The sequence below is a fragment of the Oncorhynchus tshawytscha genome, linkage group LG24, assembly GCF_018296145.1.
Source record: "Oncorhynchus tshawytscha isolate Ot180627B linkage group LG24, Otsh_v2.0, whole genome shotgun sequence".
In the NCBI taxonomy this organism is placed as follows: domain Eukaryota; kingdom Metazoa; phylum Chordata; class Actinopteri; order Salmoniformes; family Salmonidae; genus Oncorhynchus; species Oncorhynchus tshawytscha.
In genome coordinates, this window is record NC_056452.1 from 8,189,874 (window position 1) to 8,208,438 (window position 18,565).

The window sequence follows — 18,565 nt, forward strand, 5'->3', positions numbered from 1 at the left end:
AAATGATGTTGTTTTTTTAAGCCATTCTCAATCCCCACTTTACTGATGACCTCATATGGGAGAAATTGCTGTCTGTCTGTCTGTCTGTCTGTCTGTCTGTCTGTCTGTCTGTCTGTCTGTCTGTCTGTCTGTCTGTCTGTCTGTCTGTCTGTCTGTCTGTCTGTCTGTCTGTCTGTCTGTCTGTCTGTCTCTGTCTCTGTCTCTGTCTCTGTCTCTGTCTCTGTCTTTTCTTTGTTCTGCCCAGGGCTAACCTGTTTGAATACTTAAAAAATGCACCTTTCCTTCCTCCCTTCCTTCCTTGAACTATTCACTGATCTAACCCAAATTGATAGACTAGGTAGGGTTCCATTAAAACACTTTCACCTATCTAGTAATGTCAGATCAACTATTACTTCAAGGAAGGGACGAAGGAAGGGTGTATTTTGTAAGTATTCAAATAGGGTCAAGGACCCCTATACTCTCTTGTATCACTCCGTCCTTCTTATTATTATTATTTCACTTTCTTGAGAGAACATTTCGGATCTGCATGCGCTCCTCCAGGGAGCTTGCTTCCTTCCCACTTCTATTCTCTCTACTTGTTTTATTTGTTTATTCCTATTATGGGGGAGGGGGTACGTTGCTCTCTTTCGCCTTTTCTTTTGATGGGTGTGTTACGAACTGGTGTGTCTGTGTGTGTGTCTGGGCACCAGCCCGTTTCCTGTACACTTCCCCAGTGCTCTGATTCACTCGTGCCAGCCTCATGATCCATGTCCAACTGTCTAGCTTGGAACAGTCACACACGCACACTCGCATGTGGAGGGGGTCAGTCATATGCACAAAGAAAACATCTGAAAAGAGAAATGTGTGCGTACACACTGCTCATATACTCATAGACACCCTCAGTCCCACACCCAAGACCAGGGTTGGGGAGTAACAGATGACATGTAATCCGTAACATGTAAGGGATTACAAAAAATCTGTAAACAGATTACAGATACTTTTGAAAAACTAGACTACTTTGAGGATTACTTTTACATTCAGAAAGGAGGTTTGACACTTCTCTGTTTTCTCAATGACATTCAAATCAGCATTGAAAAAAGGTGAAAGTTTAAGTTTGTTCCACCTGAGCAAGTCTGACCACAAGTCAGAGACCACTATAGTGACACACCAAAGGGGTTTGATCGATCGCGGGAAAAGAGCAGGAATAGGTTTTTGTAGGCTACAGTCCAAGCTATGTCTTCCAATGTTGCGACTGCTGTCAGCATCCAAAGATTATCCAACTTGAATAAACGCTTGGCGGTAAGGATGACAGCAGTGGTGTAGTCTACGGCGAAACGGTTATCAATTATTATTGTAATCTACATTGCAAATTGATGTGAATCACACTGCTGCTCTCTCATTTAGCTATTTGCCCCTTACGGATTGTGGTTGTTGTGGATGGCTGTTCACAAATCTAAATGTGTATTTGAACCCAATAGTGGTTGATTTCAAGAGGTTTAACCTGCCTATCAATCATTGTTTTTGAAACCAGTGGACAGCCAGTGAAAAATGTACTCTTGCAACAGATGCACAGTGTGGAACCCAGCCTATGGAATAAAATTGTGGCTTTTATTGCTCAATCTAATTCATGCTGACAAAAAAATGACATCCATAGGCCTAACGGACACATGCTCAAACTCACACACTTAAGGGGCAGTCTGTAGTTGCGTCATCCATTTTTGTACATACAGTGGAAGTCGTAAGTTTACATATACTTTAGCCAAATACATTTAAACTCAGTTTTTCACAATTACTGACTTTTTAAAAATGTATATAAAGTAAAAATTCCCTGTTTTAGGTCAGGTAGGATCACCACTTTATTTTAAGAAATGTCAGAATAATAGTGGAGAGAAGGATTTATTTCAGCTTTTATTTCTTTCATCACATTCCCAGTGGGTCAGAAGTTTACATACACTCAATTAGTATTTGGTAGCATTGCCTTTAAATTGTTTAACTTGGGTCAAACGTTTCGGGTAGCCTTCCACAAGCTTCCACAATAAGTTGGGTGAATTGTGGCTCATTCCTCCTGACAGAGCTGGTGCAACTGAGTCAGGTTTGTAGGCCTCCTTGCTCGCACATGCTTTTTCTGCCCACAAATGTTCTATAGGATTGAGGTCAGTGTTTTGTGATGGCCACTCCAATACCTTGACTTTGTTGTCCTTAAGCCACAACTTTGGAAGTATGCTTGGGGTCATTGTCCATTTGGAAGACCCATTTGCGACCAAGCTTTAACTTCCTGACTGATGTCTTGAGACGTTGCTTCAATATATCCACATAATTTTCCTGCCTCATGACGCCATCTATTTTGTGAAGTGCACCAGTCCCTCCTGCAGCAAAGCACCCCCACAACAGGATGCTGCCACCCCCGTGCTTCACGTTTGGGATGGTGTTCTTCAGCTTGCAAGCCTCCCCCTTTTTCCTCCAAACATAATGATGGTCATTATGGCCAAACAGTTCTATTTTTGTTTCATCAGACCAGAGGACATTTCTCCAAAAAGTATGATCTTTGTCCCCATGTGCAGGTGCACACCGTAGTCTGGATATTTTATGGCGGTTTTGGAACAGTGGCTTCTTCCTTGCTGAGCGGCCTTTCAGCTATGTCGATATAGGACTCGTTTTACTGTGGATAAAGATACTTTTGTAAATGTTTCCTTCAACATCTTCACCAGGTCCTTTACTGTTGTTCTGGGATTGATTTGCACTTTTCGCACCAAAGTACGCTCATCTCTAGGAGACAGAACGCGTCTCCTTCCTGAGCTGTGTGGTCCCATGGTGTTTATAATTGCATACTATTTTTGTACAGATGAACGTGGTACCTTAAAGGCATTTGGAAATTGCTCCCAAGGATGAACCAGACTTGTGGAGGTCTACAATTTTTTTTCTGAGGTCTTGGCTGATATCTTTTGATTTTCACAGGATGTCAAGCAAAGAGGCACCGAGTTTGAAGGTAGACCTTGACATACATCCACAGGTACACTTCCAATTGCCTCAAATGATGTCAATTAGCCTATCAGAAGCTTCTAAAGTCAATTTTCCAAGCTGTTTAAAGGCACAGTTAACGTAGTGTATGGAATCTTCTGACCCACTGGAATTGTGATACACTGAATTATAAGTGAAATAATCTGTCTGTAAACAGTTGTTGGAAAAATTACTTGTGTCATGCACAAAGTAGATATCCTAACCGACTTGCCAAAACTATAGTTTGTTAACAAGACATTTGTGGAGTGGTTGAAAAACAAGTTTTAATGACTCAATCTACGTGTATGTAAACTTCCAACAAGACAATGATCTGATCAACTGTGTGTATATATATATATATATATATATAATATATATATATATATATATATATATATATATATATATATATATATATACACAGTTGAAGTCAGAAGTTTACATACACGTAGATTGAGTCATTAAAACTTGTTTTTACTGTGGACTGAAAGTAAAGGGGCTGAATAATTTTGCACGCCCAATTTTTCAGTTTTTGATTTGTTAAAAAGTTTTGAAATATCCAATAAATGTCGTTCCACTTCATGATTGTGTCCCACTTGTTGTTGATTCTTCACAAAAAAATACAGTTTTATATCTTTATGTTTGAAGCCTGAAATGTGGCAAAAGGTTGCAAAGTTCAAGGGGGCCGAATACTTTCGCAAGGCACTGTACATATATATATATATATATATATATCCATTGATTCTTGAAGAATATAACTTAGAAATGCCTCATGATTTTAGTTGAACTGTCACACTCCATAAGAACCCAAAATTTAAGCTTGTTTTTCTCCAATGTTTGTAAACATTGTAAATGTAAACAAACACTGTATAGCCCCATAACATGGTTAAAACAATCATTTTAATATCATGGATGGTCAGTCCTTGCATCCAGAGCCCTGTCTATTAATCTAAGAGTGGTTACATTTCTCCAGGCCCATGCCTCAGCATTTATCAAAACAGGGGCGGGGTGTCCTTTTGTTTCATCTGTGGATTGCCCTTTAAACAGCTGCATATTATCAAGATATCAAAGTGTCACCAACAAATAGGTAAACATGCTTATTGCAAATGTAGCATATGGCATTCATTTTTCACATGTAAATAGCACTTTCAGTAGTGCTCAAAGCATGCCATTCCATGAGCACATCATTTATTTTTCAACTCGAATCAATGAGCCCAATCTGTCCTCCATGACAACAAAATCATAAACAACAGAGTAGGGCTGAATAAAAAAAATCCTTAGTTTTGGGGTTATGCTCAGGTTAAACAATTTGGCTAATCTATACTTACATATTTCCAAATTTAGCATCCATATATGGCCAGCTATGTAATCTTAAAAATGGATCCATCCTGCAATAGATGTGGTTCAATTGATAACATACATGTTTTACTTCTTCTAATGCCTCTTAAGGGGAAAGTAATCTAAAAGTAACTGGGGCATGAGGCCGCGGTGTAATCAGATTACATTACTGCGTTTGGGTAATCCAAAAGTTATGTTACTGATTACAATTTTGGACAGGTAACTAGTAACTGTAACAGATTACATTTAGAAAGTAACCTACCAAAACCCTGCCCAAGACACACACTTTACTGACCTACATCCCCCTTCTCTAGAACCACATATTCACATTACACATTCCTCCTGTGTGCTACCCATCTACTCACTGCACTAACCTCTTCTACCTCCACACCTCCACCCTTCTACTCCTCCACCCAGGTCTCCTTCAGCGTGGAGGCGCGGGCGCGTGGCTGCCCCAAGGACAAGCGCAAGACGTTCGTCATCAAGCCTGTGGGCTTCAAGGACTCTCTGACCGTCACTGTCACCTTCGAGTGCGAGTGCAAGTGCCAGGCCCGCGCCGAGCCACTCAGCCCTGTCTGTAACAATGGCAACGGCACCTACGAGTGTGGCATCTGCCTGTGTCACCCGGGGCGACTGGGGCCGCGGTGCGAGTGTGCCGAGGGTGACTACAGCACCACGGAACAGGACCGGTGTAGTGTCCCCTCCACCGTGGGCATTGGGGGTGCAGGGGGTCCTGGGGCAGCAGTGTGCACTGGGAGGGGCGACTGCGTGTGCGGGCAATGCGTGTGCCACAGCAGCGACTTTGGCAAGGTGTGGGGCAAGTTGTGCGAGTGCGATGACTTCAACTGCCTGCGCTACAAGGGCGAGCTGTGCTCAGGTGAGAGGAGAGGGAAGGAGGGAGGGGTTTCAAAGTGCTTAGTGCCTATAACTACAGCCCAGACTTGTTGCTGGTCTAGTCTGGCCACATGTTTACATTTCAGTTAGCTGGAAAATTATTTCTGGCAAGTTCTATAAATGTATAGGTTTTTCAGTGTTTGTGGCCTACAATCTTTCATCACAATCTGACCTTTAATAATTACATTTAGACAATTTATAACACTTTTTATCCCAAGATTAACTTAGACATTCTCAAAACAAATTCAGTTGTTTCTGTCAGAGTTTCTGGGGGAAAATCTGTGAGCTTTTTCCAGGCCAGTACTAGCCATCCTCAATCCTCACCTTACTGAAGACCTCATATGGGAGGAATTACCAACCATAACAGCCAGCCAGACTCTCTCTCACTTTCTCGCTCTCTCTCTGTCTGCCTGCCTCTGTTCTGCCCAGGGCTAAGGGCTAGCTCCATTCACAACAAACATGTGGCTCTGTGCTGTGAGCTGCGGCTGTGTGGGCTAAGACATGCGTTTGACTGGTGTGTTTGTGTTTGAGCTGAGCTTCTGAGGTAATGATAGAACAAGTGCCTACCAAGCTCCGACATTGCATATGTCACATAGAAAGAACAAGTAGTTAAAGGTTTATTGTTTGTGTGTACGTAGTTAGTGTGGGTTGGGTTTTAGCTAATAAGGCCAATCAGGCGGTCTTACATGCTTATGTATACATTATAACTGCACCACAAGTTGAAGTAAGCTTTAAAAAATGTGTTAACAGTAGTTCTTACAGTAAGTAGTTAGTGTGGTGTGAATTTGAGCTCAAGTTTGGGTGGTTCAGCGAAAGCAAATGTCTAGTGTATGACCATCCTTAGAGTTTAGCTCTAATGCTAGAGGTCATTCACTGTAAGCGATGCCAGAGTGGGTGCCTTGTGAGGTAAGGCAACAAGGCTGTTGAACACAGGGAACACATGTAAAGCCTGCATTATCTGTGCCCCTGTCAAATAGTGGATTAAGGCCTTCTGTAATGCTGGATTTTGGGTACTGTAAATCTAGTCACTTAGTACTCTGATAACGCTTAATTCAAAGCATTGCATTCACTGAAATCCACTCACAAGCACTATGTCACTAGCTTGTATCCCATATTCCTGTATCCCCTCATAACCAACACCATCACTGCAAGACATGTACCCTGCCTGCTTCGTTGTACATTTGCCCTCTCCAATCCAATCCTCACAACCTTATTTGCTCTATTCCCCAAAGTGCAATGATGATTGAGGAAAATACCTCTCTGCTTTGTCATTGGCTGATGCTGTCATAGAGCTAAAAATAAACCTGGTCTGGTAAAATGGGCCTGAGGTAACGAGCTGGAAATGCAGTTGATGTGTATGTGTGTGTGTGTGTGTTATGTATTGTTCAGGGTGGGATACAATGCCCACATAACACCGTTTTAGAGAGAAGCAGTTAGAGAATGGCATAATGACAGGAGAGTGGTGGTTGGAAGGCTTGTGGCTTCCTTAATGTTTGTTTTTGACAAGTAATTTTGTCATCCAGGCGGTTCACTCACTTGCGCCCATTGTTTTCCTGTCCTATTGTTTATCTGGAGTCTGGTCTGTGGTGATAAACCAACAACAGCAGATGTATGTTCTGCACTGTAACTGTCTTACTGGCAAGGGGTCCAAAACAACACACACATACACATGCACGCGCACACACACGCATGCACACACAGGCTAAAAAAGCACCCAGACACCGCTGACACCATACTTTATGTTCTAGAGAAACAACAATGGAATTAGTTCCACTTCCAGCGCTCCAACTATTACAGAAACAGGACTTGCTACTTCCCAGTATTTGGCTTAAAATTCCTGGAATTCCTCACCATTCCAATACCAGTTTTTTTCCCAGACGGATTTAGGGTGGATTAGCAATTTTTGATAACACCCAAGTATGCTTTATAGGGTTCAATGCACTTCGTCCAAAATGGTACCCTATTCCCTATTGAGTGCACTACTTTTGACCAGTGCCCACTTTTGACTGGGGCCCATAGGGCTCTGATGAAAAGTCATGCACTATATAGGGAATAGGCTGCCATTTGGAAAAAAGACAATGTGTGTGGAATGTATGGCAAATCTCCTTATGTAACCAATGATTTATCAAATATGTTATCAAGAGATTGGAAATGCAAATAGATTGTTGATGAAATGACTGTATTCAACATGGTTCAGAAATAGTGTTCATTCGTACCATTCTCTAATGTCACATTCACTGGGATTCATCAAAAAGTGCACCGAAATATTATGAACTTCTGTAAATATATTATAGGAAGAACACATTTGAGACTATAGTCACCTGAACGATTACCCATGTTTTGACTTTCTCCGCCCCCTCTCAACTTTCCACCCTTCCTTCTCCCTCAACCCTACTCACCTTACTCCCCTCTCCTCGTCTCCCTCTCCTCTCTCACCTTCCTGTCTTTGCTATACCCTCTTCTTCTTCTCCTCTTCCCTCTATTCTTCCCTCACCCCATCACCCATATTTCTGCATCCTTTCTCTCCTCCTCCCCTCTTCCTTACTTCCTTCCTTCCCTCTCGCTCTCTCCTCCCCCAGGCCACGGCACCTGTGACTGTGGGTTCTGCCAGTGTGACTCGGACTGGCAGGGGGAGAACTGTAACTGCTCCCGCCGTACTGACACCTGTATGTCCAGCCTTGGCCTGCTGTGTAGTGGCCGGGGCCAGTGTGTGTGCGGGGCCTGCGAGTGCACCCAGCCGGGGGCCTATGGGGCCACCTGCGACAAGTGCCCCACCTGCCCCGATGCCTGCACCATGAAGAAGTGAGTGTGGTATCCACACACACTCACAGACAGACAGACACACACACACACACACACACACACACACACTCTCACACAGAGAAAAGGTCTACAGTGTTGTACCTAAGAAAAAGTACTGTACAGTTCAACTCAGACTAGACTGACTCACAGACAGTTGAGTCATTGAATAATGTAATTACCTCATGTTGAGAAGAACGTGAGTAATAGATGCTGACGTGTGTGTGTGTGTGTGTGTGTGTGTGTGTGTGTGTGTGTGTGTGTGTGTGTGTGTGTGTGTGTGCGCGCGCCTGGACTGGTACAGAGAGTGTGTGGAATGTAAGCATTTCAAGCGAGGGAAGCTGTTTGATGACAACACCTGCACCCGCATCTGCAGAGACGAGATTCAGCTGGTGGACGACCTTGGTAAGACAAATCCATTTCAAATCCCATTTGATTTAAGTATCCCTTTTTACAGCTACATTCACAAAGTACTTTACAGTAACCCAACCTTGACCCCCAAAGCAAGCAGCAGCACAGTAGTAAGGCAAAACTCCCTAGAAGGAAGAAACCATGAGTGGAACCAGACTCGGAGGTGGGGCCCATCCTCCTCTGACTGTGCCAGGTCGAAGTTTGGCGTACAAATGACCCGGCTAGTCCACACAGTTCACAGCATATGTGACCAACAAAGCCAAATGGTTGTCCATTTAGGCAAATAAGACACCAAATATTTGACTGAAAAACACACTTCAAACCACCTCTGTTTAATATCCAACATGAATACCCAAATGAACATCATGACGCTGTCTTGAGATTGTCATTAGCATGACACTATTTACAGTCAAGATGGCTGACATTGTATCAAATGATAGGACTATTTTGTGTAAAGATAAGAGAAAGATGATTCCCTACTCCTTCTCTCTGCCTCCCAGAGTTCCATGATAAAAATGCTGTGAACTGCACCTATAAGGATGAGGATGACTGTGTGGAGCGCTTCCAGTATTATGAGGACGCCAGTGGCAAGTCCATCCTATTTGTGGTCAAAGAGCCCGGTAAGAATCATACAAACACACGCACACAAATGCACACACACCTTTTTGAGGACATCTTTTGTGTCCGCAAAATGCTAAATGGTATTTTCCAAAATGCTAAACTTCAGATTTAGTAGAAGTGTGTTTGAACACTAATGGCTGTTGTTATTTTATTTACCAAATGTAAAAGTCACCACAAGACACTATAACCACAAACCAACACATCCAGGCCCACACTCTTTGGAGCCTCATGTTCAATCAGTGCTCCCCTTTGATCCCACCTACCCCCATCCATCGCCATCCGTCCCCATCCATCCATCTGCTTGTTAAGCGGCCATGTTGAAAGAGTCGTTGGTTGCAAAAAGCTGTTAACAGCCAGCGCCCGCAGAGAAAGCCTGTCCCTGGGCCTGCTTTTAGTGGACCCACGTGTGGACCCTACATTGTAAAAAGACGCTCGTAAACAAGCACCCGGCTCCCGAGGAACCCGCTGACGCTTCACAATCCTCTGGGGAGGAAGGAGGGATGAGGGAGAGAGAAGTGGGGGGGTAGTGGTGGGGGAGAGGGAGAGAGAGAGGGAGAGAGAGAGAGAGAACACTAAACAGAAACAGCCATGTTGAACCTGCCTCAAATAGTCGCCAAAAGTATTTTGGGTTGTATTAGGTTTAGTTGATGTGTAGGGCCTGCCAGAACTGGAATTCCTGAAGTCCAACTCACATAAGCAGAGGTAGAATAAACAAACCTTTGGTTAGCACAAAATTACTATATCCTTCACTTTCTATGTGTACACTCAAAAAGGTGCTATCTAAAACCGAAAAGGGTTCTATAGCTGTCCCCATAGGAGAACCCTTTGAAGAACCCTTTTTGGTTACCGGTAGAACCCTTTTGGTTCCAGATAGAACCCTATTGGGTTCAATGTAGAACCCTTTCCCCAGAGGGTTCTACATGGAAGCCAAAAGAGTTCGACCTGTAACCATAAAGGGTTCTCCTATGGGGACAGCTGAAGAACCCTTTTGGAACCCTTTTTTTCTAAGATTGTATACTCATACGGTACATATTGCCATAAACAAGGTGTGTTTACAATCTGAAACATCATCCCATACACAATCGGTACAGACTCATACGTTTCATCAACAGACACTAATGAAACCCGAGCCTTGTCGCAGATCTGCTTGTGCTGTGTAGCAACGCCTATGTCAATAGCGTAGGAGTTGGCTAGACAGCACAGACAGATCTGAGACCAGGCTAAATAAAACCAACTTGTGGAATCAAAATGTATTCTGATGAGGAGACGGGGATCATATCACCCATTCAAAGACACTTGAAATGCTAGAATGGGGTAAGACTTACTTCTTTAAGTCGTGACGCGGCACCAAAAAAAAGATAACTTTTAACCAGTGTAACTGTGTGTCCAATATTTAAAATCATATCCTATAACCATATCCTAACAGTGTCCAGGCTCATCTTATTCAGCCGTGAAGATGAGAAAAGTGAGTAGGAGAGGTAGAGCGACAGGAAATTGAGTTAGAGCGAGGGAGGTATAGAATGAGAAGAATGATACATAAGAGGGGAGGGAAATCGGAAAGGTGGGAGAAAAGAAGTTGCTTTGATGTAGCTGTAAAAGTACACCCCTGCCTGCTTCCTCGGGAATGTTGCGCAACAAACGCACGCACACACACACACACACCCACAAACAAACGCACAGACACACACACGGATGGACCCAAACGAGGGACCAGAATGAGAGTAGGTATAACTCATCTGGTATAGGTCATCCCTTCCTCATGTTCATCACTAGCCGTTTCGCTATGTAGGGGATAATCAAGGAGGGGCGTTCTATGAAATATAATGCACGACGTGGAAGGTGTGTTCCACGAGGCGCTAGCGTAGTGGCACTGACCTTCCACGGAGTTGCATTATTTTCCAGAGAACGCATAGAGCCACGAGTTGATTATCCCCGGGTATAATTTAACACATTTGCTGCTAGAAATGTGTTCAGTTGCCGGTAGAAATGTGTTCAACATCCACTGAAGTAGCTAACCTGCAAGTTTACTAGATCGCTACAATAGTTGCCTTGGTAACCAAACAAACAGACTTGCTAGTTTAGCTAACTAAACCATAAATCCTAGCTCAAACAAAGAACATGTAAGAATGAACTTCATAGCCATTGAATTAGACCCTGCATTATTTAAGTGATAATGCCTGAGAAGCTGGTGTTTGGAGGATATACAGTGCATTCGAAAAGTATTCAGACCCCTTGACTTTTTCCACATTTTGTTACGTTACAGCCTTATTCTAAAATTGATTAAATCGTGTTTTTCATCAATCTACACACAATACCGAATAATGAAAAAGCAAAAACAGGTTTTTAGAAATGTTTGCACATTTATAAAAAAATATATAAAAAAATATGGAAATATCACATTTACAGAAATATTTACTTTGTTGAAGAACCTTTAGCAGCAAATACAGCCTCGGGTCTTCTTGGGTATGATGCTATAAATTTGGCACACTTGTATTTGGGCGGTTTCTCCCATTCAACTCTGCAGATCCTCTCAAGCTCTGTCAGGTTGAATGGCTAGCGTCACACCTATTTTCAGGTCTCTCCAGAGATGTTCGATGATTGGGTTCAAGTCTGGGCTCTGGCTGGGCCACTCAAGGACATTCAGAGACTTGTCACGAAGACACTCCTGCGTTGTCTTAGCTGTGTGCTTAGGGTTGTTGTCCTGTTGTAAGATGAACCTTCACCCCAGTCTGAGGTCTTGAGTGCTCTGGAGCAGGTTTTCATCAAGGATCTTTCTGTACTTTGCTCCATTCATCTTTCCCCCGATCCTCACTAGTCTCCCAGTCCCTGCTGCTGAAAAACATCCCCACGGCATGATGCTGGCACCACCATGCTTCACCATAGGGATGGTGGCAGGATTCCTCCAGGCATGACGCTTGGAATTCAGGCCAAAGAGTTCAGTTTTCGTTTCATCAGACCAGAGAATCTTGTTTCTCATGGTCAGAGTCCTTTAGGTGCCTTTTGGCAAACTCTAAGCGGGCTGTCATGTGCCTTTTACTGAAGAATGGCTTCTCTACCATAACGGCCTGATTGGTGGAGTGCTGCAGAGATGGTTGTCCTTCTGGAATGTTCTCCCATCTCCACAAAAGAACCCTGGAGCTCTGTCAGAGTGACCATCGGATTCTTGGTAACCTCCCTGACCAAGGCCCTTCTCCCCCGATGGCTCAGTTTAGTCAGGTGGACAGCTCTAGGAATAGTCTTGGTGGTTCCAAACTTCTTCCATTTAAGAATGATGGAGGCCACTGTGTTCTTGGGGACCTTAAATGCTGCAGGATTTGTTTTGGTACCTTTCCCCATATCTGTGCCTCGACACAATCCTGTCTCAGAGTTCTACGGACAATTCCTTCGACCTCATGGCTTGCTTTTTGCTCTAGCGTGCACTGTCAACTGTTGGACCTTTATATAGACAGGTGTGTGCCTTTCCAAATCATATCCAATCAATTGAATTTACCACAGGTTGACTCCAATCAAGTTGTAGAAAGAGCTCAGGGATGATCTATGGAAACAGGTTGCACCTGAACTCAATGTCGAGTCTCATAGCAAAGTGTTTGAATACTTATGTATATAAGGTTTTCATTTATTTTTTTATTTATAAAATTGCAAACATTTCTAAACCTGTTTTTGCTTTGTCATTACGGGGTATGTTAGAGTTGCGTAAATTCGAATCTGGTATCAGGATAAATATGACAATGAGTCACCGATTGTATACTATGTATTTTTTATTAACTAAGCAATAAATGGCAAATGCAACTTTCGTATATACGGGCTCACTGTAATACCACGCAAGGCAGAACAGGGAACTGACAGGATGTACGTAAACAGTGTTCTTATACTGTGATAGACATAGTTCCAACCCATCTGTTGGCCTATCACAGTAGAGGCTGAGCGTGGTTTAGACTTGCTCAGCCTATCGCAGGCACTCAGGCTGGTCCCCGCCTCTTGGCGCTTCTTGGAGTCCTCCCTCCATCGATGTATAGATTCTTACTGTTCTGGTATCGCAGCCTAGTTATAACACTTGCTCAGTTCCTGCTATTGTGTTGTTCAGTATTTCTCCATCTCAGTTAGACCTCGTGATGACCACCCCTCCCTATACCTGATTAACCACAACTTTGTAAGATACAGCAAGTCACACCATGTGCTCAATATTGTTAACTACAAACACAAGGACAAAGCATCTTCTGGGCTGTTATCTACAGTTTTGCAACATGCATGTCACACCATGTTACTCAGTTCTTGTCACACACACAAACAGGGAAGTAGATATAGCAAGCAGTTGTTTAATCTCATGATGATGCTCAAGTGCACAAAATGCAGATACTTCACACAGCCAACATCAGATCATATTTAATCATATATATATATGGTAATGGCTATAATGTAAAACACAGAATCCCACAGGTATTGTGTGTAGATTGATGAGGGGAAAAAGATGTAATGAATATTAGAATAAGGCTGTAATGTAACAAAATGTGGAAAAAGGGAAAGGGTCTCAATACTTTCCGAATGCACTGTATTGGCAAGGGTGTTGCGGGAAACCGTGCCAATATATCCACCTAACACCGGCTTCGAGAGCATTATCACTTTTATACAATGAGTTACCAACGTATTCAAATGATGATTTACATAGTTTCATTCAAAACTTTATTTTGATTCATTTATTCATACTATTTCATCCTTCCACAAGATATAGTCCCGACACGAACCTAGGGGTGCTACCCAAGTCTGCTGGTTGTTCTATTGATTCAGTTGCCAGAGACGCGACCCAGTCGTTCATTCTTTTTGTTCTTTATCTATGGACGCGACCCAGTCGTTCGTTCTAAATGTTCCATTGCCATACTGGCTGGCAACTATCTTATCCCTTGCATGTTAGCTAGCCAACGATGGCTAACTTACAGTCACGTCAAACAGTGCAGCCAGAATAACAGTATCGCGTTTGCATTTGTTTAAGCTGTTTTCTAGTGACATTTATTTGGATACACCCATAACAATGAGCTAATGAGGATGTACTTGAGCTCAATTTCAAATCTCATAGCAAAGGGTCTGAATACTTATGTAAATAAGGTATTTCTGTTTTTTTCCCTAAAAACCTGTTTTCGCTTTGTCATTATGTGTTATTGTGTGTACATTGATGAGGAAAAAAAGTAATTTAATCCATTTTACAATAAGGCTGTTATGTAACAAAATGTGGGAAAAGTCCAGGGGTAGTCCGGGTAGCTATTTGATAGTCTGGGTAGCTATTTGGTTAACCATTTAACAAACTATTTAGCAGTTAGTTCAGTATCATAAACGAGTATTCAACAAAGCCATGGTATAAAATACCTTACAGTTCCTCTTGTTGTTCCTTATAATGCCTTAATGCCTTTATAATGTAAACATATTTAGACCAGATACACCAACAGAATCATTATTACCAGCTCTCACACTCCAACAGAGTTATTGGAGACATTTGGTATTGTTTTCAGCCTGATCTAAGAACAGCTTCTCCTAACCAAATCCCAATCCTAACCATATGCGCAAAGCGTAAAACTTACTTGTGAACAGTGCTTAGGGACAATAGGCTTTGTGAAAGGCTCAAATGTTAAAAGCGTGTCTTTCTGTGCTTCTGGCAACTGATGTTTGATGTCTTGCCCTCATGTGTTGCTGTATTGTGTTATGTGGAAGTTTGCTGACATTTTATTATTGTAGACAGGGCTCTCTCACAAAGGAGATTCCTATCTCAATTCGATTTCACCTGAATAAAAGATAAATAAAATAAACATCCCTTGGTTGCCCCTCTTCCCCCAGACTGCCCTAAGGGTCCAGACATCCTGGTGGTGCTGCTGTCCGTAGCCGGGGCCATCTTGGTTCTGGGTCTGGCCGGCCTGCTCATCTGGAAGCTGCTGGTCACCATTCATGACCGCCGCGAGTTCGCCAAGTTTGAGGAGGAGCGTGCTCGCGCCAAGTGGGATACGGTAAGAGGCTGCATCACATCCGACCGTGAGTCCCACAGGGCGGCGCACAATTGGCCCAACGTCGTCCGGGTTTGGCCGGGGTAGGCCGTCATTGTAAATAAGAATTTGTTCTTAACTGACTTGCTTAGTTAAATAAAGGTTCAATTCAAAGAAAAAAAAGAAAAAGAGGGCACTGGGCACACACACATTTGTGCACACACACATTCTTGGCTTGCTAGGCTGAAACCAACCCGTAGTCCATGGGTGGCCAACAACGCCAGTCCTGGGGAGCTACAACCATTCAACTGGACACAATCTTCCATTTAGAACACAAGTAGATTACAAGTAGATTAATCAGCCAGCTTTCTATGCTTAATTTTGAATTTGAGGGTGTCACAGTGCAAGGCTATGAACTACCAGGTATACCATGGTGTCTACTGCTCCCCTACCATACAAAGCAATGTATTAAAGAAGGCAAAAAAGATCATAAATATTTGTTCATTTGTGTTGTTGAAACATCTATTGTTTGGTTGGAAGCAGAGGTCGGGTCTCTCACTCTCTCTCTCTCTCTCTCTCTCTCTCTCTCTCTCTCATTATGCTTTTTATGATTTTTTTTTCGCTGCAATGTTCCTCCCTATACAGAAAAAAAAGCAGCCTCCACTCCCCAGGGGTGGCTTGGTTGGCACTGAAATTAGCTAACGCTAATTAGCTTTTACAGGCAGTGGCAGGGGCTGCCTCACACACACACACACTCTTCCCATCAGACATCCCGTCCTGAGCTCATCTGGAGTCCCTAATCCTGCGCATGGGATGCCAGAACTCCCATCATCCTCCTTGCTTAAATTTGCTCAATTTGTTGTAACTCGAGTGCCGGGCGGCATGTGAGCCACATGAGTGATAGGTGTACCATGTGTCTGAAGTAAGGCTACTGTTCATAACTCGTCATAGAGCTCCTGAATTGAGGCCCACGTTCACCTCACAATCCACATTCAGGTCAATTCAGGAATGAGTGGATCTTGAAATCTAATGCACGCTAATAAATTCCTGAAATGAATTTCAGTTCATCAACTGAATTGACTTGAGCTGAATTGTAGTTGACGCCATAACATTCATTCTGAAACTCTCTGTTTTGAACTGTAGGTCCATAACCCCCTGTACAAAGGAGCCACCTCAACCTTCACAAACATCACATACAGAGGCAACAAGGAGTGATGGCAACCAGGATCACCGAAATGACTGCATCATTTGAAGGATCACTGAAATGACTGCATCATTTGAAGGATCATTACAATAACTGCATCCCATTGGATTCTTTCAATTTCCTCTGGAATGTTACGATTTCATGTGCTGGCTCTACTGTCACAAGACGAAGATGTAATATTTGTGTAGTGGTTTGTTGTACATATGTATTTAAACGATACCAAATGTGTTTTTCGGAGGCATTTCAACATTAACTACCAACAAGTTCATTCAAAATCCATAAATATAACTTAGGCTGTCCATTAATGAAAGTAGAGTCGGCTACATTGAGAGATAAATGTACGACAGTAGACGTGACTCGAGTTAGGCACATTACTTTCTTTGGTGACAGAGGAGAAGCGAAGGACAAATAGAGGAGGACGGCCACCCCTCAGAGTCTGGTTCCTCTCTTGGTTTCTTCCTAGGTTCCTGCCTTTCTAGGGAGTTTTTCCTAGCCACTGTGCTTCTACATCTGCGTTGCTTGCCATTTGGGGTTTTAGGCTGGGTTTCTGTACAGCACTTTGTGACATCGGCTGATGTAAAAAGGGCTTTATAAATACATTTGATTGATTGACTGATAATGATACTCATAGCATACGCATGACATCACTTACTCATCAGCGTGTTGTAATTTCCTGTTTGTAAGAGTCTGGCATGATAAGCACATTGTCCAAATAACATTTCTGAGACATGTGGTTTAGCGATCTGTCACTTTGCTAAAACAAAAAAATGCCTTTGGGTTCTCCCACGTTCTCATTTCACAGATAAACAGTTTCCTTCAGCTGTTGGCATTGACTTGCAACATATCTCTCAGAAATGCAAAAAAATGATGCTTAAATGTTTTTACGCCAGCCGTGTTGTATATTATGATTCTATGTACCGCACATTGCCCCATATCCATAGCGTATTAGAGTAAGAGTGCTGCTCTAGGATCAGATCATAATGAGTAAGATTACATGGATATGGGGAACCTGATCCTAGATCAGGACTCCAACTCTGAAATGACCTATTGGTAAAGAGGTGTGGAGTCTTTGTTTGTATGTGAAACCAGCATTCCCTTCTTACATTCCCAGTTATTGTCAATATAATGTTCAGGTATACCATTCTTCAGACACAACACCACAAATCATCTCTCAATCACATGAATACATTCACTCCTTTAGTGGAAGCATCATAGTCGGTGTCTTGTATTCATAAATGTGACGTGTTATTAAGATATTTGCTCACTGTATATATTGTTGCACTTGTTTCCTTTAAATCAACTGCCCTTTGTGGATTATGGGCCAGTTAAGCTGTCAATCATTTGTAAGACTTAACTTTAACTCGACCTCCAGCCAAGATGTCACTGATGACAGGTTTCACGGACTCCGGACACCGTTTTTATTTGCTCAAAACAGCCCCATTACCAGAAAAGTAAGGAAGCACAGAGTACGCTCTTACTCTTACTATGATGACATCATTCCATATCAAATTCACAGGGTCTGCATTGTAAAAAAAACAGTTTGTAATTCTTTTACATTGTTTTTCATATCCACTTTTGCAAGGGACACATTTAAATAAATACATAAATAATGGGTTTAAATGGATACCGACTTTGTCTGATATGTATTTCTTATTATAAACTGGGTCGTTCGAGCCCTCGAATGCTGATTAGCTGAAAGCTGTGGTATATTAGACCGTATACCACGGGTGTGACAAACCATTTATTTTTACTGTTCTAATTACATTTATCACTAGTTTATAATAGCAATAAGGCACCTCGGGGGTTTGTGGTATATGGCTAAGGGCTGTAAGCCAGGCACTCTGCATTGCATCATTTGGTAGAACAGCCCTTAGCTGTAGTATATTGGCCATATACCACACCCCCTCGGTCATTATTGCTTAAGTAAGTAATTGTTGTAAAGTTAAATATAGCAGAACACTGCATGCAAAATGATTGGCTACTGGGTTTCAAAGTTAAAAACAACTTTCATATTGCACTGTGAGAGTGCATGATTGGAATACTCAACAAAATAGTGTTTACAGGGTAAAACTAAATTAATATATTAGAAATATATTAGGTTGACTATGGTTTCTTGCAGTGTGTGAAGACTGTTGTCTAGTTTACCCCTGAAAGCATGTTAGCAGTTTTGGTTAAATAAACCCCTCAATATTTTTACTTGTGAAAAGGGCTTGTCAAAGAGCCTTTCCTCCTCTTTGGGCTTCTGTTTCAGGGGCTAAAGCGAGGAGGCCAAGGGCCAGTTTGTTTAGCATATTATTCATATTGTGTAGAACAATGCTTCCCTCTTCTGGCCTGTATGCAAATTGCAGGCCTTTTG

General features: G+C 42.5%; 1 protein-coding gene across 4 annotated transcripts in view; it reads left to right on the forward strand.

Moving 5' to 3' along the window:
* Positions 1-17,833, forward strand: part of itgb3b (integrin beta 3b) — a 41,864-nt gene extending 24,031 nt beyond the window's left edge. For all 4 annotated transcript variants that reach the window (XM_042305274.1, XM_024386961.2, XM_024386962.1 and 1 more), the window contains 6 exons: positions 4,732-5,191; positions 7,788-8,010; positions 8,312-8,412; positions 8,919-9,038; positions 14,863-15,029; positions 16,149-17,833. In XM_042305274.1, coding sequence (XP_042161208.1) covers positions 4,732-5,191; positions 7,788-8,010; positions 8,312-8,412; positions 8,919-9,038; positions 14,863-15,029; positions 16,149-16,220 — 1,143 coding nt within the window. In that variant the 3' untranslated portion in view covers positions 16,221-17,833. The remainder of the gene's footprint in view (positions 1-4,731; positions 5,192-7,787; positions 8,011-8,311; positions 8,413-8,918; positions 9,039-14,862; positions 15,030-16,148) is intronic.
* The last annotated feature ends 732 nt before the right edge of the window (positions 17,834-18,565 follow it).